Source organism: Acyrthosiphon pisum, chromosome X, assembly GCF_005508785.2.
Source record: "Acyrthosiphon pisum isolate AL4f chromosome X, pea_aphid_22Mar2018_4r6ur, whole genome shotgun sequence".
Taxonomy (NCBI): Eukaryota; Metazoa; Arthropoda; class Insecta; order Hemiptera; family Aphididae; genus Acyrthosiphon; species Acyrthosiphon pisum.
Window position 1 is genome coordinate 50,880,623 of NC_042493.1, and position 25,097 is coordinate 50,905,719.

General features: G+C 28.1%; 1 protein-coding gene across 5 annotated transcripts in view; it reads right to left on the reverse strand.

Annotated features, from left to right (window-relative positions):
* Positions 1-2,592: 2,592 nt before the first annotated feature.
* Positions 2,593-25,097, reverse strand: part of LOC100164443 — a 195,675-nt gene continuing 173,170 nt past the window's right edge. For all 5 annotated transcript variants that reach the window (XM_029486923.1, XM_029486916.1, XM_029486927.1 and 2 more), the window contains exon 5: positions 2,593-5,003. In XM_029486923.1, coding sequence (XP_029342783.1) covers positions 4,105-5,003 — 899 coding nt within the window. In that variant the 3' untranslated portion in view covers positions 2,593-4,104. The remainder of the gene's footprint in view (positions 5,004-25,097) is intronic.

Consider the following 25,097-nt stretch of genomic DNA (forward strand, 5'->3'; position numbering starts at 1 on the left):
CAATACATTTTTTTATAATTAATTAATAACTAAATGTATCCATATTTTTATCCTTATAATTATGTTATAAATAAGGAAATGAACAAGGAGTAGCTTAATTTGATTATTATTTGAATCTAAAAAATATATTAGATTATGATCAGATTAAAAAGCGTAGCTGGCTATCAGAAATTTATTTTATCCCACAAAAAAAAAAAAATAATAATAATAATAAACAATACATATTGTAGAAATTCACTATACTAAATCAGTGTGAAAAATAATGCACCGGGATGTTTGAACTATATTATCATTTACATGGTTCATTATCCCGGCGCGAGATAATGTGGGATAATTTTAAACCGGTTTAGTCTAGCGAATTTCTACGTGGATCCAATATATTATTATACAATTATTAATTGGTCGTAAAATGTGTTATTATAGTTATTAATGTGTTATTATTATAGTTTCGTAGCTCTTAAAATAATACAGGTAGAATATAATTTTAAAAAATAACACAATTTATAGCAAACCATTGTTTAGCAACCAATTGAGTTTTGGAACTATAAGGACGATAGGATCAAATACATAAAATTAATTTTTCATTAAACTACTCATATAACTATATAACTTTTAATTTTTTCATATGAATCAATTTAATATAATTATAATAATAATAATTATTTTTGCTAAGTATTTTTCAGGAAAAAAATAGTTTTTTTACGCTGTTATTATATTAATTCAGTATATAATTTATTATAAACACACACAACAATATGAAAAAAGTATTATTATACGTTCTGAAATTGTTACAAGATATCTTAAGTTCTATGGAAAATCCAATAATAATATCAAACTATTTTTAAAAATCACGTATCCCATCGTAATAAAAATTGTGTATTAATGTTGAATAATAACCTTTACCTAGGTAGTGGATTGGTCCCGGAATTTCCATTATGAATTTGAATTGTAAATTACATTTCAAAAGGTCAACCAATAAATTGATATCAAATGAATTTTTTTGCCTGTATTTATATCGAACTTTCATTAAAAATAAAAATAAAAACACCTAATATGCCTGTATTTAAATTGAGTTTCGTTACTTGTGAAATAATTTCAAGTTAGTTACGAGTGAAAAGTAGTTTTTCTTTAACATGATACGCAATCAGAATGATTTGAGCTACAAGACTTCCATTTTACTGGGTTTCAATCGCGGTCATTCTCTCAGTGACCTTTTAGCATCATACGAGCTTATTCTCTCTGATAGTGATACAAACATCTCGCTCCCTGGGGACACAGGTAATGCGTCCTACTGCATTTCTAGAGGATATATAAAGGATTTAATGTATGGTATTCCTTTTCCTCGAAAATATTTCTATTCTTTAAACAAACAAAAACACAAACTCGATATTTTGCCCCATTACACTCTACTCATAGGTACTATCTTTATTCTGTCAAAATGTTGATACGGCCTGTTGAAATTAAACTTGCTTCTCCCCCTTAGTGTACATTAATCCGGGATATTTCACACGTATTGTAAACGAAAATAGTTATATTCGTATGTGATTTATGACAAAAACAATAAATTTTGAGTAATACATCGATAACATAACAATAAAAATAAATACAATTGTGTTTATACCTTAAGTTTTTGATTAAATGATTAATATGTATAATATTATAATTTAACTATATACCATTTTGAAAATTAACAATACACTTCACATAGATAAAATATACTGAAATATGAGACATAGCTCTAAAAATTATGCCAAGTTTAATCTTTTTTTCATCGGTGCATAATAATTACCAGCCCCAAAAATATTATCTTATACAGCTGTAAAAATATTACTATTAAGTTTATTAAATAAAGTATTTTCAACGTGCTTGTATTTTATTCAACTTATTTGAAACGTGTTGAAACGATTTATATTTTGATTTATTATTTGTTAAACATGAAACACGTTATTCTTTGATAAAAATACCAATGAATGAGAGCTATCGAAAAAAAATAAAGTAAAAATACTAAAGAAAAAATAAATGTTTGTATCCCTTGTGTATTTATTTATATTGAACACATTTTGAAACATTTAACTGCCAGTTAAACTGCCAATTAATTGAGTATTTGTCAGTGAATTTATTAATTATTTTTATATTATAAATTGTATTATTTATCAACAAGCAACATCAACAATTAGAGTTAAAAATATCTGTGTCGATATAATATTTATATGTCATGGGTTCATAAAAAACGAAAAAATATTAATATTGTGTAAATGGTTTAAAGTTTATCTTTTTTTTTTTTTTGATTTTTTATATTAAATAAAAACGTAGTTTTTACTGTTGATAATATCGGAGTCCTAATTTATAATATTGTATGTACAGTAATATAAGTAATTTTTGTATTAAGATTTATGATTAAGTTTTCAAATAAAATATGAAAAATAGTTAAACATAATATTATAGACAATACACATTATAAAACAATGTTAGTTGTTATGGCAATGATATTATATTTATAAAATACTTAATAAAAATGACAATTTACAGGCAATTATTATTTAAATTTTTTTAAATCATTCTTTTTTATATTTCATAATATGTACTGTTTCAGAATAGTTTTTACATTGTATATTTAGTCGACTTATTTTTATAGATTAACAAATTTTAAATACCTATGAAACTGAAAATTATTTAGCAAATGATAATTAATTAGGTTGCTGTAAGTGTAGTTATAGAGCTATGTCTCCTCGGTTGGATTAAAATCAAAAAAGTTCAAATTTACCTACCTATAATGTTTATATAATAAGCTAACTAACTAATATTTGTTTAGAAATAACATCCAAAATACATCATATTTATGTATAATATCTCTACAATCATAGATAATAAAGATATGGATATGCCCCGTCTATGTTAAATATATTTGAATCCACTGTCTCGGAGGGGAAGGCAAATGAAACCCTTTTATATTGATAGTTGATACTCGATATAAGTATACGTTATTTTCCTCAACTGTGTCCTATCCATATCGTTATTATCTATATCTACAATGAATATAATTATCTAATAATATATAATAACTTCTATGGAATATATTTTTCCAACACATAAATAAAGTTAAAAAAACAATAAACTAAGGTGAATACTTTGTAGTATGATATTAATCAGATAGGTAGGTACTAAATATGTTTAAATATGAATATAAACTTAAACTAAACAATAAATAAAGTAGCTAGAATAACTATTCTACAAACATTTAATAAAGCATTAACTTGATAGAAACCTAATATAATTTTTATATTTACTTTTCTATAATTTTTAAACCACACAATTGTTTTATCTAATTAAACATAAATAAGGATAATGGGTATACATAACAATTATTATTTTTTCACTGAATTGTCCAATATCTGTATTAACCTTAATTTGTAATTGGATCATTGACAAAGCAAATGTATGAGACACCAAATTAAGGTTCACTTTAAACACTACTTGATTCATTAATTTATTGTTTGGGCAACGAGTAAATATTATAAACTTAATGAATATAGTACAATAAAACACGAAAATGTTCTTAAAATTAAATCTCGGGCGACAGACATATCGTAGTTGGTGTTGTAAAAGTTCGAGGATCTATTAATTATTGTATTAACTAGAAAATATATTCTATAAATTAATATCTGTAAGCTTCCGGTATAATGTTTGAAATAAATTCGGTGCGACGTGAGAAATATGTGTCAATACACACTTTTTTTAAAAAATGATTTTAATGTTTTTATCGTACTTATTATTTTGAGTGAGTAATCGTAAAACGACCGTATACAGAGTATATACTGTAATAATTCGTACGCGTAATAATTCTTGGTGTCTGTCGTCCGTGTGTACGAAAATTGTTTTAATATTATTATTTTTATTGTTATAAGACTGGCATTAAATTAAGACTGAGAGCATGTTGGACAGATAGAGTATATAGGTAGGTGGACAGATCGATATATAAAGGTTTAGGGATACAATTGGAGAGAGGGAGAGACAAAAATTTTCGATTTTTTTTAAATCGAGGAGTGTGTTGTATATTATAATGAAATATTTTTTATTATATTAATATTATTTTTTTGGACATGTTTATTTTTTGTCGGAGCCGTCGTTCTTTTCTTCGTTAAAGCGTTTTCTGGCCGCAAAACCGCGGACCCTTGCCTGTATTTTAATAGCCGCTTGCACCAGCTCGTCTGCTTCTGCTGCATTGTCTGGCGTGGACACTTCGGTCGGAGTAGCAGGTTCCGACAAAGTAGTAGTCGGCTTCGTCACCAGATTTCCAACGTTGTCGCCGCCACTGATGTCCTTGTCATCGCGCTCGAAAACTTCGTCGTCGCCGGTCTGCAGCTCATCGTCGTCATCGTCGTCGTCCTCGTAAACACCAACACCAATGACTCCAGGACCCGCATCAACATGAGCGCCCCCAATATTACCGACACCACTTCGGCCATCACCATCACCACCGTGATCACCACCGCGATCCCCTCCACCGTCACCAACGTTGCCGGGGACACCGGAAACACTGTCACCAATACCAACAACTGGACTTGGCCCGTCACCACCGTCATCACTGCCATTATCACCTCGTCCATCGCCAGCACCACGTGGCTCGCATCCGTACTCTTTGAGTGGCGCATAAGTGACGGACACGACCGACTTCTGGTCGTCATCCGACCAACATTGGCTCTCGTCCGTGGTCGTTGTGGCCGTGGACGGGGCCGCGTTCTTCAGGGACTGCCTGACCCGGTAGCCCCGGAAGCCCGCTTGGATCTTTACCGCGGCCGCGTTCACGGCCTCCACGTACTTCCGGGCCCGGAAACCGCGGTACACGGCCTGTATGGTGGTAGCTGCCCGGTCATCGGCCCCGTTATCCTGCGCTACAATTATCGCCGCCTCCACTGATCCGTCGGACGATCCACCATTGGCCGTCGATTTCATGACGGCGTCGATTTCGTTATCGGGATGATCGTTTTCTACCACACCGTCACCTACAAAACAAAATATTATAATTATATTATTATGCACAGATTTCTGTTCAATATTTCTTGAATATTATCATTGTATTTCAAATCCACGATTATGTTAATATGATTGGTTGTATTTGTCGTATTTTTTTGCTTACAACCAAAACATGAAGGTTAGGTTAAATTGTTATTCAAATAGTCATGCACGTCATAATGTTTAGCCTGTTGAAGGAGTTTACTGGAATATTAAAGTGGGCCTAAAATAACAGAGGATTTGAATCACTCTATATATTATATATCAGGTAAAAAGAACATTTCAGTAGCAGACAATTTTTTTTGAAAATTACTTAGATGGTTTACTCGGAATATTCACAAGTAACAAAATATTCATATTATTGACATAAAATAATCGTCAGATAAGAGCATATAGAGCCGCATTAATACTACAGAGTGACTGATCAGAAAACTTGTGTCTTCGTGTCTTTCCATCAAGTAAATAATAGAAGATGAGGTGATGGCACACGGAATCTGTATATTATTATTATCCAAATAATATTATCTGACACCGAACATTCTGTGCTATGATCAAACACAAGACATCATATTAGTCGTAAACAAATCAATTAATTTCAAAAAAGTTTAATGGTAATAATTAAGGCAAGGAAGGTTATAGTCAAGGCCTGTAAAATATACAGATATTATATCTAAAACATGCAAACAACAATTTTAAATATAAAAAAAATATTCAAAATTATGACTTCTTAGATAACTATTAGTTTTATACTTACATATAAGATCATTATATTTTTTTTTTTATTAAATAACTATTTTTTAACACATTTTAGTGACCAACTGGTTGATCAAATTTAATAATAATATGTCTTCGTGGCGTATGTATACCGCCAGACTATAACAAAAACATGGATTTATCAAAGTTAATTGTCATAGGTAGTAGAAATTTCGGATTTTGTCTACTTTGCAAAAGCTTAAAAAAAATAAAATACCTTTGCATACCTATGTTCAACAATATTATGTTTTAAATAACTAATAAGTAGGTAATAAAATTAAAGGTGAATTATTTATTTAGAAAATATAGGTAGGTAGGTAGGTAGGTAGGTAGGTAGGTAGGTAGGTAGGAACTAAAAATATCAATGTGCATATTTTCTTTTATAAAATGTACGAATTTAGTTATTATAGCTTGGTCTGTTACACATAAAAAATTCAAAAACATGTAGAAACTATGAAACTCGTATAAAATTTGAGTCCTAATAATAGTAATTTTGATAATATTAGTTATTACGAAGGACATAATATCAATAATAAGCATTATAGTTGACATTGATTAGTAAATGAATACATGCGTGAAGATGATATGCATTTTTAAGCCTATTTAATACAATTGTACCAAAACAAATTTAAATTAAATTAAAATGTTCCAATCAAAAATATTAAGATGCACCCTGGTTTGTACGAAATACTCAATTATAAAACACTGGACACCAATTTCAAGCACCCTCCAACCAAACTTTATAATTTATATTGATATGGTTTAAATTAACTTCTTCGATTACATAAAACATTCCAGCAGTCTGTAACACTACCATCCAGACAACATACCTACTTTTCGTTGACTCAAATTTGGATGCCCCCACGATGTTCTCATATAATAAAATAAAAATTAATAATATTATGTGAATTGTATGCATATATAAATAAGATAAAAACAATATTTAAAAAGAAGACACCAATGTTAATATTTAATTATAATATATTCAACCTATTTCTATTATATAACTATTATTATAAGTATTTCAATATTTACTATCATCATTATGTAATTGTCTAAATTTATTCCTTACGTTAAGAAATATATTTATAGTGTAATATATCACTGTTATATCACTGCCTAGGCAAGTTTAACAGGCTAAGTCAGGTAAACTTAAAACTACTTAAATAATAGAGAATTGTTAAGCTGTTATAACTTTAGGGCAATGAGGTATTCAATTAGAGCAATTATTATAGACTATCAGCCATCACACATTTTAATACTAAATATATATACTTTAACAATAAGATGGTAAGTTTACAGTATTAATATAATTTGAAAAGTAATCTCTATACCTGTATAATAAGAATGGCCATTTAAACCGTTCAATATACAGGTTAAGTAAAAAATTAAGATATTATACCTACTCAATGTAATACACAGTAATGTGACCATCTTATTTTAATATTTATTTTTACATATTATAAAATATATTTTTTTATATAAAAAGTGTATCGAATAAAAATAAAACAAGTATCGTACAGGTATAATGTTTGTGCCAATGTTGACTCTGTCTTACAAACACGTAAAGATCATTAAAATTATTCTATGTTCGAAATAGTTAATGTAATAATCGTAAATACGATTCGTATCATCGTTTTACAATATAGTAAATACACTACTTTTCCAATTATGTTTTTTAATAACTAGGTAAGTACATGTGATATTACCTATAATATTATGACATGATGATTTATCACGTTTCAAAAGCCAATGAGAGTTATTATTTTATTTTTTGTACCATGAATTTATAAATGTATAGGTTTTACTTGTCAGATATACTAAAATAGTATACCTACCTACCTACCACAAAACTAGAAATTATTAATCCAAATTATTTTTAATTATGGAAAATAGACAGAAGTTTAGATACTACTTACAATTTTAATTTATAGTTTTAAGGGTTTATATAAGTAAAAATAAGGTTTTTTTGATTTTCAATTTTCAATTTGCAATGCAAATATAAATATTAATAATACAAGTTATACACATTTTAAAATTCCATCATAAAGTATAAATAAAAAAATACAGCCATATAATACACTGATTAATAATAATTATTATATTATCATTTTTGTAATGATTTTAACTGAAATAAATATTAAATTTTAAATTCAAAATAATCACAAAGTGCATTTCCATTTGGAATATAAAATTATTAAGAAGGTAGTTAATAGTCGATATTTTGATATTAACAATAATTATAATGCTAGCGTATTCGGTATAGTATATTTACACGAATATACACTGTGTAGCATTATGTGCCGGTACTTAAGCTTAGGAATTATTTCACTGGATAGCGCTAATGGTTTCAAATGTGCTTGAATATTGTGGATTATACGCGTCTTTTCAAACTATAAAATAATTACATTTATGTTATACATTTTAATATATTAAATAGTACTGAATATTTGCTAACTATTATTTATTATTTTATATTAGATTACAAAAATAGGTAATTGTATTGGCATCTATTTTAAGATTACTTATTATTATGTTCAATTCATTCAGTATGATAATAATATTATGTTTTAAAGAATTTAAAAAATTCAAATACGGCAAATGTTTTATGTTTATGCATGTGAATCAATAGGAGAACACCTATATGTGTTTTTGAACAGAATGTGTTTTGTTCTTACGGTATAAGTGTGGTGATATCTCTGCGAATAATGGTGAGACATTTTTTAGACCCGTAAGAATGACTTAAACGAAACGGAATCTAAACAAACGTAGGATTAAGTAGAAATAACAAACATACCTACCTAAAGAATAAAATAACTTGAACAAAACATAGTGTTTGATGTTTGGAATTTCACTGTTCCTATAAAACGACAAGTGTCATAAAATGTGTTATATGCTACACGAAATATCGGCTAGAAAATAATATACTTATATATTATATTGTACCTACGTCATAATATCGGTTATCGGAAATCTTTGGTCCTGGAAGGACGATAGACAGCTCTTTTTACATTTCATTCCGTATCAACAGTTAGCTTCATTGTATCATAATATTAATATAATATTATACATACCACTTTATTTGATACATTAGGTAGCGATATTTAAAACTGTTCGGAGAAAAAAACGTTACAGCTATTTCAATTTTAAAGTGATATATTCCTCCAGTGGCGTACATTCAAATTTGCTCTGGGGGGAGGGGGAGGGGTTCAAAAAAAATAACCAACACTAAAACCTTCTCTTTAAAACTACCCATTTTCCTAACAATCAAACACATTAAACGTATAAATATTAATAGGCAAAATAACAAAACAAATACAAAGATTAACTTAACTCATGACAGTTAAATACTATTTAATATGTATATAGTATGCACAGAATATTATATATTATATTATTAATTATTTATATTAAAAATGTTAGTATTCTTTTTTTATTGGATAGTTCAACCAGCACTTCATCAGGAGTAATTGAATCGTTTTTAATGATCGAGAGCATAGCTAGACCTAATAAGTCTTCCCTATTAAAATTAATTACAACATTAATTCATTTTCCAACTGCAGAATCAAAGGTAGATATGTAGTATTTATGTTACAGGGAAATATTTGAAGCGGCCCCCAAATTGAAAAAAAATTTGGTCGCTTCGTGCGCATTAGATACTTATTCAATCTAACACCTTTACCTATAAATAAAATGTTTCGTACGAAACCTTAATTTTAGTTTGGTGTGGGGCTGGGGAAACGGCATATGAGGAAAATGCTTTTTTCGGTTGTAAGGGATTTTTTGAAAAATTTCGCTTAAGGTCGTACAAATTCGTATAAATTCCGAACTAAATATCTGCATAGAAGTTTCATATAAATAAGTAGTTTTGGAAATAAGATGGGGAGGTGGAGAAACGTTTCTATAGCTCCCCACACAAATTCTTGTATAACTTCGAAAAAAATTTGTACAAATTCCGTACGAAATATCGGCCAAAAAAAAATTTCCAAAACTAAATATTGGGGGAGGGGAAACTTACGAGGATATTTCGGTCTTCGATTAACGATAATAATTTAAAATACTATGTTAAAGGTCCTAAGCAAATTCTTGACTTGTGGTATTATTATATTGTTTAAAAATATAACAGTTAGTAATAATAAATAATATAAAAAAATGAATTGTTTTAAATTTGAACTATTCCTATTTGGTGAATATTTTACTGTGCAAAAAAACAATGTGCAGACCCGAGTGGGCTCTCCAACATAAATATAGATGGGGCAAAATAACCTCTTGGCAGAATAGAACAGAATGAATGAAAATTTCATAATATTATTTAACGAACATGTTTAACATGGTCATTTACGATACTGCTATAAAAATAGAATCTATTTCACCGTATATTGTCGTTCACGCGAAATTCAACGATTATAATCGGTTTTTTCTCCGTTGTCCAATCGAGTCAGTCGACTCGAGATAATGAAAATATTAATATGGTATTTATGTCCACACGCAACTATCTGACTGTGTACGATCAAATGCCTATTTTGATTGATATACGGCACCCATAATTTCGTTATGAAATCTTTTTTCATGGTTGGTAAAGTATAGTGTATACTCAATACCTAGTCATATTATTATGACGTATGTTTGTGTATACACGCATGATTAATAATAAGAAATTCATCAATAATATCACAATTTTTTTTTTTTGGTCCTGGGGGGGGGGTTTGAACCACCCCATAAAATATGTCATAGGATTAAGGACCATGTGTTATCATAAAATAATAATGAATACCCACGTACAAATTATTAAAAGCTTTATTACATTTTTAACCGAAAAATATTTTTAAACTTGCGTACCTAATTATTAGAAAAATTTATTATTTTGGAGAGCCATAAAACAATTATTCTATTTCAGAACAATTAACAAATTTAATTCGTATTTATAATATTATAACCAGGGCTTGCAAACGTTATAGTAACGTTATATTTGACAAAAAAATGATTGAAATTTTTAAAGTTATTATAACAGAAAGCGATGATAAAAAATAAATAAATACCACAAAAAAAACATAATGTAAAACGTAATTTATAGAATATCATTAAACTAAAAATAATGCATAACGTAATTTATATAATATCATTGAACAAAAAATATCGCAAAACGAAATATTTTAATATTTATTTATTTAAAAGGTCTATTGGTTTCGTAGAAACATTTATTTCATGCAAACAATCTAATAATCTAAGAGTTGATTATATTATATTCGGGCCATTATCTACCCATTAGTTATTACTTTTAAGTTTGATAGATATTAATAATATTTTAAATAACGATAAACACAAAACTTGGATAACGTTTTAATTCTGTATAACGATAAACGCAAAAGTTGAACAACGTTTTAACTGAATATAACATAAAACGGATTTTTTTTTCAAATGCAAACCCTGATTACAACCAAAATTAATTTAAACGATCAATTGTTTTTATGATAACAGAATCAAATACGAATTAATATATTATGGTGAATTTCTATTATAAATGTATGCAATTTAGTATGGGTCCTAAATATAAGTAATTTAAGTATTTTCGACAGTTATTTAATTTAAATAAACATCAAATAAATTGGATTTTTTATTGGTTTCTTGTAATGTACATGCTTTTATTTATCAGTTGTGTACCACATATTATGTATTATAATTCATAGATAAATATACTAGTGGTACTGAACCGGTATGCTGGACATTATTATATTTTATAAGGTCATTTTTTTACTGTCGTCATAGAAATAAAAATGGAGAAGCATTGTCTTATAAGTATTATATGTTTTATAAATGGGTATCTATCCAGGTATATATTTTTTTCCATTAAAAACCTTTCAATTCTTTTTCAACTATTTTTACCTAAGCATTAAATAAGTACAATAAACCTTAAAGTTATTCTTTCATTAAAAAATTCTTGTATTGTTGTGTTCATAAATTCAAGTTTTACTGGATATTTTTTAAAATCTAAATACGTTGTAACATAACCATGATAGATCCTATTGGCTATTATAAAATATGTGTATGGCGCTTGTTATATTTATAAATGTGTAAAATTATAGCAATAATTTTAGCTTAGTTTGTGCAGCTATATAATATTATTATTATAGTTTTTTAGATTCATATTATTTAGATGCGTATAAAGTTTAAATTTGAAATAACAACATATTTGGTCACTGCTGGTTGTGACATAAATGCTAGGAGTTTTTTTGTCTGAAGAATTCCTTAGGATATTTCATGAAAACGTACGAATATCACTTATATTTAATAACAATGTACTAAAAATATCCTTTAGGAATTCGATTGGTCTTTTTGGCTCGACAAGCATAGCTATAGCATGACTTATGAGTTATGAGCATTACGCACGTGTCCTGCCATTGTGTGTATTATTATTGTCCTCGTTCTGTAAAAGAGTTTGCTGGCGTATCTCAGGGAAATAAATTCACCACCCCTAACGTGAACGATCCTGACACCACGTACATTTCCCCTGTGGAGGGATAGGAATACACAAATCGCATGAAGTTCACACCCACTTTACACATTTATGCAATACTCCACATCTTCAACCACAAAGATAAAAAAAAATAATAATAATAAAAGCGATGATAACAAAATATTAATTATAGTTAGGTATAACAATAAAGACTGTGTGCGCATGCCAAAATGAATAATAACTATAAATATAAATATAAAAAAAAAAAAAAACAGAGAGAAACATGAGCGAAACGTATAATATGAATAATGAAAGCTTTCGTAATACGGGGAAGAAATAGTAATAAAAAAATAATGTTATGTTGTTATGTCCGATGTTTGGGAACCGCGCGAATCTCCTACGTCAATTCCGACCATATTATACGCGGCTGAGGCACCAGGATAATCCTTGGGCTTACGTTAAAACATGTTCATACGCTATACAATATAACATGCAATATAATTTATTATTGAAGCGTGTGTGTAGGTATACAGTGTAATATGTGAATAATAATAATAATATCCTTTGGGTAGTCGTTTTTATTAGGTTTCGATTTCTAAGAAAATAAACGAAAACAACAATATTATGACGTCGGTTGCGTGTGATGGTAAAAAATCCGTTGGAGTGTCGGTGCATACCTATACGAGTATAGGTGGCTGGCAGCACAGCTTAATATAATATACCTTTTATCTTACCAAAAACGGGAAACAGCTATTTGAATGTGGAAGTCAAAATAATTAATATTCCGGGGATCTAGGTACGCTCGAACGGAAGAAAATATAATGGTGTGCACGTACGATTAGCATTATGGTGCCGGTGAAAATGATGCGCAATCCCGGAAAAACAGCTTGCGGTCTCGTAAACTAATTTTGTATATTATCGTTGATTTCAAATTTTAATTTAAGGTGATTCGATACCTACCGTTATAATAAATATAGGGTACCATATATTATGATGATACTCGTCTGTGTCGATTTCTATTTCAGACCAACGTTTTTGGGTGGTTCCGTAATTTTGTTATAAATCATTATATTATTCATATTATATAATCAAATGCAAAATGGTACTATCACACACTACTTTTTGAAGACAAATCTAAAAATCGCCTCTCCCTTCGGAAGCCTTAAATATTTTTTATTCTATCATCGTTTTCCATTCTATTGTCATTACTAAAAATACGATTGCAATGTTTGAACTCGATTATTTCGTTTATTTCTGAGCGTACGTCATAACACTCCGCCGTTAAGACGAATAAAAAAAATCACATAATCCTCACGAAATGAATATTGTGTAAACTTCATATTTTATTTTTATTTAGTTCCCTTTTTTATTATTATTATTCGGTTAAACGTGTTTTATACTACTGCATGGATATGTTTTGGTAAATATCAGTTTATTGTATGAAAATATTCATTCAACGAAGATTAAAATGCATTAAACGTCATGATTGCTTTACATAATAGTGTGCGAATCGAGTTAGTACTTACGTTTACCATTTCCATGCCTAAAACACTTGTATTTTTGAACATAACGTTTGTTTCAGCAAAAATGAATTTTACTATAATTTACTAGCTGACTTACAATTATTCGAACGATACAATACAAGATAAAATAACTCTGAAAATACGAAAACAATTATTATTGTAATCATACCTGTTTAATATAATATTATGTTTAATTAAATGTTTGAGCTGTTGTTCAAATTTTAAATAGTTAATGAAGCCGAGACGTGGATTACATGTTTATAACAATAGCCGAAGTGTAAAATGTTCTTGTAAATTAAGATACTGAATCATTATGTATAATTATTTCAAGTTTTATAATTGTCTTTTATTAAGCTGGAAGTAAGAAAAAGTCATTACACGAATTTTCATATTCTGTAAATCTCGGATTACACATTACTAAAAAATACTCGGAATTTAATACTTCTCAGTTCTAAACAAATATACCATACGTACACACATCATAGACTCTCGTCATGCACGAGTACATTTTATGTTTCGTTAGTAATTAAACATTACTGTAAATTGACATTGAACATGATATAAATTTATTTTTAAACATCGTAAGACGTTAGTGAGTGAGGAATGACTTATGCATACTATAAGACAATATTGCCAAAGGTGCTTGGTGTAATAATAATAATTCGTCCAACAAACTTTGAGCTCAGAATTAAATAATAATTAGATTTAACTGAATAAACAGTACCAAGCAAAAAGTAGCTCACAAAAAAAACATTAATATTTTATTCAGCTGATCATAAATAATTATATAACTTAAAAACGTCTAGGTTCGTTTATTAAAAATTTAAGTACACTATAATAGTTTCATTTATTTTTCTAAAGTTTCCTTGATTTAATTTTAATGACAATTTATTTATCCAAGTGTTGATCATAATAATTTATTAACGATCATTGCTTGCAATTGAATGTCAAATTGTTTAAGACTGTAGACAATCTTCTGACCTTCGTGGATAACGAGCTGCGAATTTCATGATTTTGATTAAATTAATTTCTTATACAAATATCCAAAACGGGGATTCGCCAGCGCATAATTTTTGTTTTCTTGGACCACGTCACAATGCCACATGCACACCTATTTTTCTTACATTACACAAATCGATCATGTTAATTAAGGGTCTAGCGTGGGAGAAAGGGTTTGGGGTGATTCAGAAAATATAAAATAAAATAATTATTATCTATTAGATTCTAAACGGAGCGATTAATGTATTGGTTTTACAATTATGTGTGTTTTTTATTTTTTATTTTTGTGTCTGTGTACACGATTAGTAGCCAAAATAATGCTTCGATTTTCAACTTCAGTATCTTGTTCAATGGGAAAGTGAATCTAGTTGGTAATTGTAGGAGATCAAAATTTAAAATTCTCAATAATTTTCAAAAGCGCCGGGAAAAATAACATAAGATCTAAAGAAAAACGGGAATTTATACGCAAATTCGGTTTTTACAAAATTAATTTTGGCTTTTGGTGTTACTCTAAAACAAATTAACGTATATACATGACATTTTCACTGGTTGTTTATATTTGCATTTCCTATACACGATAAAATTATCAAAATATTTTGATTTGTTGTGAACTGTTTATGAACATTTTCTGTTGCCAATTTTATTAGACTTTTTTTCTATGAATGTCATTAAAACTTTATTTTCTAGGTAAAAAAGCTTGAAAATGTAATACAAGGCTCCTACTATATATTGTTACAATGATATTTGACAAATATGAAATATCTTTAGTCTCAGTTTTTTTTTATATGCATTTAAAATTCAAATCTTGATAAAATACGGAAAAATCACGAAAATTAGTAAATGATTTTGAGTTGAGAATTCATAAAAATTTTTCTTTTAATATCTAAGATTGGAAAATGTAATAAAAGATTCCTCGTAAGCTTGTCTACCTTTATCAAAAAAAAAAAATGTCTACAAGCAAATCAAATTAAATTTTTATGAGCGTTTGAAATTCACATTTTTACAATATTGGATATTCACTCAATTTCTCTTGTAGCGATTTTGTTATTTTATTGTTATTCAAAAACGAATAACTGTAGATACATGACAATTTTCCTGAATGTTTATATTTTCATTTTCTACACACCATACCATTTTGAAAATAGTTTGACTCTTTTTGGGCTGTTTACGGTCATTGTCAGTTTTACATTTATTTAGTTTTTTTTTCTATAAATATCAATAAAATTGTATTTGTTGGGTAAAAAAACGTGAACATTTAATTCAAGGCTTCTGATATATTGTTACAATAGCAGTTGAAAATTATTAAAAATACATAGTCACAATTTTTTATTAAAAGCATTTAAAGTTCTAATTTTGATAACATTTATCAAATTTAAAATTTAATAATTATTTTGTAGTTAAAAATGTTCAACTTTTATAGCTAAGGATTGAAATTGAAAATATAAATAAATAGGTTCCACGTAAATAGGTAAATATATAAATTACTTTGTTCACAATAGTATCATCAAATATACTTAGTAATATCATAGGCTGACTGACCGTTTTAGCTCAGAATCGTTTTTCTTATACAATGATATTATATCATTTAATTCCAATTTAATACCATCCATTATACAGTGATCCACTTGAAACCTACTGTACACTAGAGCGACATCCACTTACCCACCTTTTATTCTATTGTATATACCCAATAATTAATTTAATAAATTAGTGTGGTTTTTATTTAAATTTTTTTATGGGACACAGCTGGATTATTTTATAGTGATTATATTACCTCAACCCTTTTGTTCAGCTAATGTACGTAACAACAAAGTAGCTATAAGTAAATCTAAGAAATTGTTTTCTTAAACTATAATTTTCACTTTATAAAACCGTTTTTGAAATAATATAGCTTAAAACCATTTATGCTGCTCTTGTATACATTAATATAATATGATTTTTAAATGTCTTAAAATTTATTGCAAAAATCTGAATTTATCTAATGTTATCTTTTTTAACAAAATATCAACCATAGTTAAAAATTAAAATTATAATACACGTAAGTTTTGGTAATTTGTCTGTATTTTAGCTTATTAAGCATTATAAGATTATCCCTCAAACTAAAAGAGCCACAACATGGTGAGATTAACTCTTAGTCTTATTGATCATGATCAGCTATTTTTTGTACCTATTCATATTTTATTATTAAAAATAGCATATTTTGCTATACATACTTTCAAAATTGTATAAAAAATAAAAATACATTTGTTCACAGAATTATTTTAAGTAGATATACTGTGACTATAGTCATTTAAGAGATATTGTGTAGCTAATTGGGTAATTGGCTCATTAGTAATTTATGAAATTAGCTTAAAAAATACGCGTTTTAATTTATTTGAATTAATCAGATTTAGCATGATAAGTCGGATAATTGTTTATAGCTTTCAAAAGTTTCCAAGTTTCTAGTCCATTTGAGATGCATGGGAACCGGAAATGGAAGCTTACATGATCAAGAGATAAAAAAATATATAAATAAGCGATGGCGATCAACGTGGTTCTTAAATAGCTGGTGATATGTATTAGTGAAAACTCGGAAGATCTAACAATTTTGGCTAAATATAATATTATTACGTATTTTATAAATCAAATAAAATTTTACAAGTGAGATTACTTTTTGAACTTTTAGTTTGTAAAAAAATATGGGTAATTTAATTCTTTGTATATTATTTTATTTACAATCAATACTATTACTGTATATGATATAATAATATGGGGCCATTATTATTTTTTTTTAATCAAAATGATTCATTAATAAAAAATAAATAACAATTTGGCGATTGTGGTTGATGATAAATAATTATACTAGCAACCCTGAAACTAATTATTTTATTTTTTATAAATATATAGAAATATTTTAAGGGATTACACGAAATTGGTCAATGGAATACGAATACAATGTATATTTTATGGACGTTCACTTTTGATATACTATATAAACAATTATAATAATAATTACATAATTAATAATTATTATCCTTAGAATGTTTCTATTTTATGCAAATTGATTGTATACTATTTTATTATTAAAATACATATTATTATAATTTTGCTTGTTAAAATTAAATTAAAAAACTGCATTCTTTATAATATAGATCAAGTTCTGTGTATTAATTTAGGCCAAAAAACGTTGCAGGTAACCGAATAACTAAGAAGTCAATTTATAGTACTGACATAGGTTTGTGGTATACAAAGTTTAAAAAAGACAAAATATTATTATGTTTAAGTTATTAGTGAACATTTCTATCCTATACTAATACTATATTACATAGCAATACAAATTTTTATGTGATGTAAATATTTTCAAATAATATGGTTTTAAATTTATGAGCCAATAAAACATTTTTTAAAAATTTTAAATTTCAATATTCGCATTTTTAATTATCTTAATCAGCCATTGAGACAAATTCCAATTAAACGAGTAAAATGTTCACTGTAGGTAAATTAAAATATTAAAGAGTCAACTGCCCAGTATTCAAATAGAAAACATTTAAAAATAATTTAATACATTGGGTGGATACCCATCTTGTTTGTTCAATTTCGTAACTAGTTATTTCTTGAAAAATAATATTACCTATTCGATTAATTTATAATTTTAATTACTCGTGAAAATTATATAACTGATAAACAACTAAATGTCTTACAATTTACAAATACCGTTATTATTTGACTAATGAAACATGCAGAACAAAATAATAGGAGGATTGACAAGTGATGAACCCTGATTCCGCTTAAGCTCGATAAACTGGCAACTGGCAAAGATTGGTAGATTTTCATAGATCCAATTACTGAGCTTATAGCCATTGTAATTAGTTGCGATGGTGGCAGAAATATCGATTTTAAGGGTTGGTGGATAGTTTGGAACTAATTTATAGGAGTAATTTTACTAACTCAATTTGGTGGTTGCTCCCGGTTATACGATTAATAATGACGACTTTATAGACCCACCTGCCAAAACACCATATTATCGAGTTAAAGCGAAACTGTAACGCACTTCTAATTGCTAAAATCCTTCTACTAATTTATATCAATTGTACCTACACATTTTTGTCTATGCTACCTATACTTCGTATTGCGTATAAATATATATTATGATTGAGGAGGCTATGATACCACATTATTCTTATTTATGTCATGTCCGAAGTAATGAAATGTAATTACTAAGTCCATCTTTATATGGTGTTATGGTTTTAAATATACAATAAGTTTTAGTTATAAACTATAACCATAGGTTTTTTTTTTAATTAAAATTGCCAATGAACATATAGACTCGACATAAATTTATAAAACACCAGTGAAAAGAATATTGTGATAAATCAAAACTTTTTTTTTTTTATATTACCTACCTCTACATGGTTAAATAATTGTAAGTGTGTAATGGCGAAATGTTCAGCGTGGAAATTAATTAACTAGATAGGTAACTAATAACAAGATTCAAATAAGTGATGATGTTAACAAATAGTTTTTCTATTTTTTTTTTTTTTTTAAATACAATTTTTTATAAATTGTATAGTATAATTAATTGTAATGATGTTTTATTACGCGCTTAGAAATGTCACAAGTACATCTGTGATTTATAAATATGTCATAATTACGAATATTAATATATTCTTATAATCTGGCGTTCAACAAACTTTAATTAATAGGCTACCTATATAATATAATGTAATATGAATTCGAGTTGTTTGTGAAAATGCCACTCATAAAATATAGGTGTTTTAGTATTACATTTCAAGAATTAAATTAAAAATCAGTAACAAATTGATTTTGATAAAATCGGATTAATATGGACATATTCATTATTATTATTTCAAAAAAGTGTTATTATACAACCATGCATACAAGCAACACCAGATCGTTTATTAAGTCACGACCTAAGTCCAAACTTTGTCTTTATATGAGAAAAAATGTGATAAACGTACTATTTATGTGTTTAATGCAAAAGGTCATATCCATTTGAAGTCAAGAGTAAAAGGACTGGACAGCTATTGCTGGACGTGTTGGTCGGGAAAGTTCTGTAAAACACGCGTAGCCGATATAATAATATATACGCACCACTGGTCGGTGACGGTCACTCGAAAATATTATCATATTCTCATGCGTAGTAATTCAAAGGATGAAACACTCGAGTCACTGGATGGGTAAATATTTAATATTAATAATCATCTTTTAAAACGCAGCAAAGCTAATTAAATATTTATCCAAGCATTTCGTTGATAGCGCCCGCTGGTGGAGGTTTTTTTACTTTTCACTCGAAGGGTCAACACGGGAATAGTTATGGTCTATTTATTTATATTTCAAGAAAAAAAAGAAAATACAGAAAGTAAATTTCAAAGACCACCGCAGGAGGGCCGTCGGGTAAGGCAACGCGTATTATTTTTCAAACCTCGGCCCAACTGTCCGGTCCTTTTCTAACCATCATCTTCCACATCCACCTATTATTAGTATTAGTTATACTTAATAATATACTTATGCCGTGATTGGTTCCTATTTTTATTATTTTCGTTTTGTTGGTCGATAAAATAAAAATATAATAAAATATTGTGGGTACTTAACGTGCTTTCTATGAAGATAAATATCGTTACTTGGTATTCCAGGGCCGTTGCACCACTCTGGAAGTCAGGTGTCTGGTGTCCGGAAATGTCTATTCACGTAAAAGAGACAGCCACGTCAAAAGCTATCAGCTCCGTCCAATGGAAGACTCCAATCGGTCGTGTGGTGCATATAACAAGTGTGTGTGTGTTAGTGTTTGTGTGCGTGCGTGCGAATAGACTGGGCTGTGGTGTTGCGTTTAAACAGCTCTACGTCATGTGCACCCGACAACGATATACAATCGTAATGCGACGACAAACGATCAATTGACTCTAGACGCGAGCGGGGTCAATAGTTTTTAAAAAGGATCAATTTAACATCGCGCGTTATGAAAGACAAAAAAAAAAAAATTGAAATGATTGGACAGACGCACGCAATGTGCGAACCGGAAAAAAAAAAGTATAAACAATATGTAATGAAAAGGAAATTTAATGGAACGTAAACACGCTGGAGACGAGCTTTGAAGAAATTTATTGTCGATTGTCCGTGTAGTGGCGCAGAAGAATCACAAACATACCTACATGATGTGCCATTATAGACGAGCGATGTAAGTGGACGACTAATAGAATACTTGTAAGTATGCGTGTAGGTACCTATGTATGTATGTATAATGTATATGTATCTCTGTGTGCATGTAAGGATGCAAGGGAGCGTCAAGGGGGGGGGGGGGGGTAGGAGCAGCTGCTCCAGACGACAGAAGTGGCAAAATAGTCGATAATATTATCGTAATACAATAAAAATAAAATATTTAGTAGAATAAATATTAATTATTTTAGCTTACGAATTTTTGATGTCTCTTGTCAGATCTAAAATTGTATGTTATCTAATATTAGGACTATTAGTTACTTATTGGGATAGAATAAGCTGTTGTAGTCTAATGGACCTTGTTTTCGTACCCACGTGTTGTTTTTAATATTACCACTACATAATATATTGACATATTATTATTATAGCGCCACGCGGCCAGCATCATAGGCGCAAATAGGGAGGGGGGGGGCTTTAGGGGCTAAGCCCCCTCAAAAATGTCCATAGCCCCCCCAAACATTTCCTACATTTTGTTTTAAGCTTATTCAATATTATCAAAGTAAGGCCCTATTAGCCCTATTAGCCCCCCCCAAATCTCAAATGCTATTTGCGCCTATGGCCAGCATATAATTTATTATTATGTAAGTACCTACTACTACGACTCTGTAGTTTATTGTTCGATTATATTTTAATGATTTTTAAACTTTTACCATAGATTTTATCGTTATAATAATAGCATAGTCTTGACAGTTAGTGACCATTAAGTATAGTGTTGTACAGTTTTGTTTGTGAATTTGTGTGTTATTATTATATAGCTATAATACAATATTTTTTTCAAAATGTAATGATTTGTATAAATTGTGTCTGGTTCATGTATTTCTATATATATTGTAAAAGAAAATATTTGTAGCTAGACTAGATGACTAATAAGTAAGCATTAAGTTTTTTTGTGAAAAAAATGTATGCGTAAAACGTCTGTTTAAGCGTAGCGATAACAATTTTTTTTCGTTTATTTGCTTATAAAAAATAGCGTATACTGAATATTAGGGGCGTCATATTTATATTTGCTCCCCCATACATTGTTCCTTAATACGGGCCTGTATGTATGTATGTATGTATATATTTAAGACCACTTGTGTGTATGTATGTACCACAATACATGTGTGCGCGTGTGTGTTTGAGATTTTACATTTTTAGATTCGTTATTTAGTGTAAGATTGAACATTATTATTCAACATCATACTATACGCCATGGTGCAATATATAATAAAATATAAAAAGATAACTGTTAAAATCGATGGCTGCTCAAACCTACTTCAGGCCGTGAACAGTTTCTTTATTTTTCATTATTTTACCAAAACTAATATAATGTACGTAAAAACATAAAATAAATTGTTGGTTTAAAATTATATGTTTTCTATTATCACTATTATAATATTCCCTTGATCTGATATACGATTGTTCAATTAAATGTATAATATTTTAGTTCCTACATTTGTTCACACTTTTAATTTATGCCTACTAATATTCCACTGCGATCAGTCATAATTCATAATAGCCTATGCAGTTGAGTGGGTAGTAAAAACTACTACCGTTTGTTACAGACAATTTGAGCGATACAAAATTACCTGTATGCTTTAATAATTAGGATATCAATTCAGAACAATATTGTGATAAAAATCACCAAAATTTTCAACTAATCGTTGTCTGTATAATATATTTTATAAGAATGGTAATTTTGATTCTCACCAGTCATGATAGCATCTGCATATTAAATGAGTGTATATGTTTAGGTATACTTAGTATCTTCATAATATATCATATTTTTATATATAATAATATTAAAACATTCGTACAACGTGTGATTATATTTAACTCAAAATTTTTAACTGTTTCAATGTGTACATACCTATATAAAAAATATATATATATTTTTTTTTATCTCCAGATCTCATAAATCAAACAGATAAAATGGGGCGTGTGGTTTTATTCTTCATAATTTATTAGGTAATGGATATTTACACGATTCGTATAGGCCAGAAACTATATCGATCGAATGTCAGCCTTATCGTATACTCAAATACCTACTGCCATTTTAATAATGCTATATTTCTTTAGTATAAAAACTAAAAAGTATAGAAATATAAATGCCTAGTTTCATATTTTATGTCGTGGCTGCATTTTAGTATGACGACTGTGCAGGCACCTATTATAGTGACGTCAAATTATTTTCTTTATATCTTTGCGGCTACCTTGTTACGTTGGCTTTTACTTGAATAAAAGTTTCAAAAAACAAGATCTTAATTTGTGAAATATTATTTAAGAAATACTCATAATGAATTTGTTGTACTTTAATAAATCTTCGTCGAAGTAAGGACCCATATACCTGATATTAAATTCACATAAAAACACTTTATATAATACATGACGTTAATTTAAATTATATATTAATCCGTTCCGGCTGTTATTACCATGTATACACATGGTGAGAACATCTAAATTATTGAAACAAAATTAACGAAAAACGCAGTGACTGTGTATAATATGTATAACATGCACATTATTGTTACTGCAGTATTTAAATTTTAAGCCGTTATAGTTTGTAATTAATATTAAACATAAGTTAATATTCAAAGAATTATAATATGCGTTTTTACTCTAAAATACTCTTGAATATAACAATTTCAAAACATTTACCTCAGTAGATACTTTCAATGAATTTAAATATTTTACATAACCTACGTATCATTATGACTATCATTCAATGCACCATAAACTTATAACAAAATTGTTTTAAAAATATTTTTCAATTATTAATCATATTTTATATTAAATTAATCGTTTTCCAAAGTAAGTGAGTAGGTATTAGTTATTTAATTTATCGTTATGTTTATAACTTTGTGTTTGTTCATTGATGTAAAATAAATCTACAAAATTATCGATTTTTGATTAAATATAATAACTCTTGCACAGTTCAATTTGAATAATAGGTTTTGGTTGATGAACATAGTGAATTATATTTAACAGGTTACATTTTTACATTAGGGAAATATGTTGCTTACAAAAATATTACTTTCTTCAATTTTATTATTTTTCTCAGTAACATATTGCAAAATCATTATTGTTTTTGCTTAAGCTTGCCCAGAAATATTGTCGTATGTCCAAAATATAGAAATACTATTTTTATGTACATAATAATGATAATAATAATAGTGCTATAACATATCTTATAAGATATTACAAATAATAGGCTCAGTGTGGTGCATAGATATGAACTTTAGAGATACTTCTCAGAACCTCAATAAAATGTTGCAGTGATAATATAATTTTCTTTATAATTTATCAAAATCAAGGCTTTGCACCCAAACGATTTATTCGGGTTATGGTTTCGGGTGCTTCAAATAAAAATAGAGGTTGTGGTTTCAGGTTTCTTCATTTTAAAGAATATGGGTTTTGTTTAGCCAGTTTATTTATTCGGGTTATGGGTTATTTAAAATCGAGTAATACAAATATATTAATATTATTGTATATTGTATATCAATTTTGTTGTGCGTAAAGTGTTAAATTTGATTAAGTATAGTATAAAGTTATACAATCAACTTTTCAGTACTAATGTCTAATACAGTAGTGACACACGTAATATAATTGAATTTAATATAATTTAAAATTGTATAATATTAAATATTAAATGTTTTAACAACAAAGTATTAAATAGTAATAAAGAAAAAAACATACACTAGACAATTTTCACTACGGACATAATAATATTATATTAAAAATTAAAACAATTCAAAACAATCAAAACAATTTATCAGTTGTATCACATATAACCAGTGTTCCCAATTATGAAAAACTGAATTCTCCATGAAATATACCTATAAATTCATATGTCACTTGAAAATGTAATATTTTTTTTATACGGGTTATGGGTTAAAACCCGAATTTAATTTCGGTTTTGGGCGTTTCGGGTTATACGTCATCAAAATCAATTGGTTTATATGGGTTTACGGTTTTGATAATTTTTAAGGGTTTTTTAAGGGTTTTGACTATACGGGCTAATCGGATGCAAAGCCTTGATCAAAATAGTTGTTAATATCCAATAATATACTTAATGAAATATTAAGACATGAATAATACAACATTATGTAATATTTCGATATAATTTATTTTTTATTTTAAGATATTATGAACAAAATTGTTGA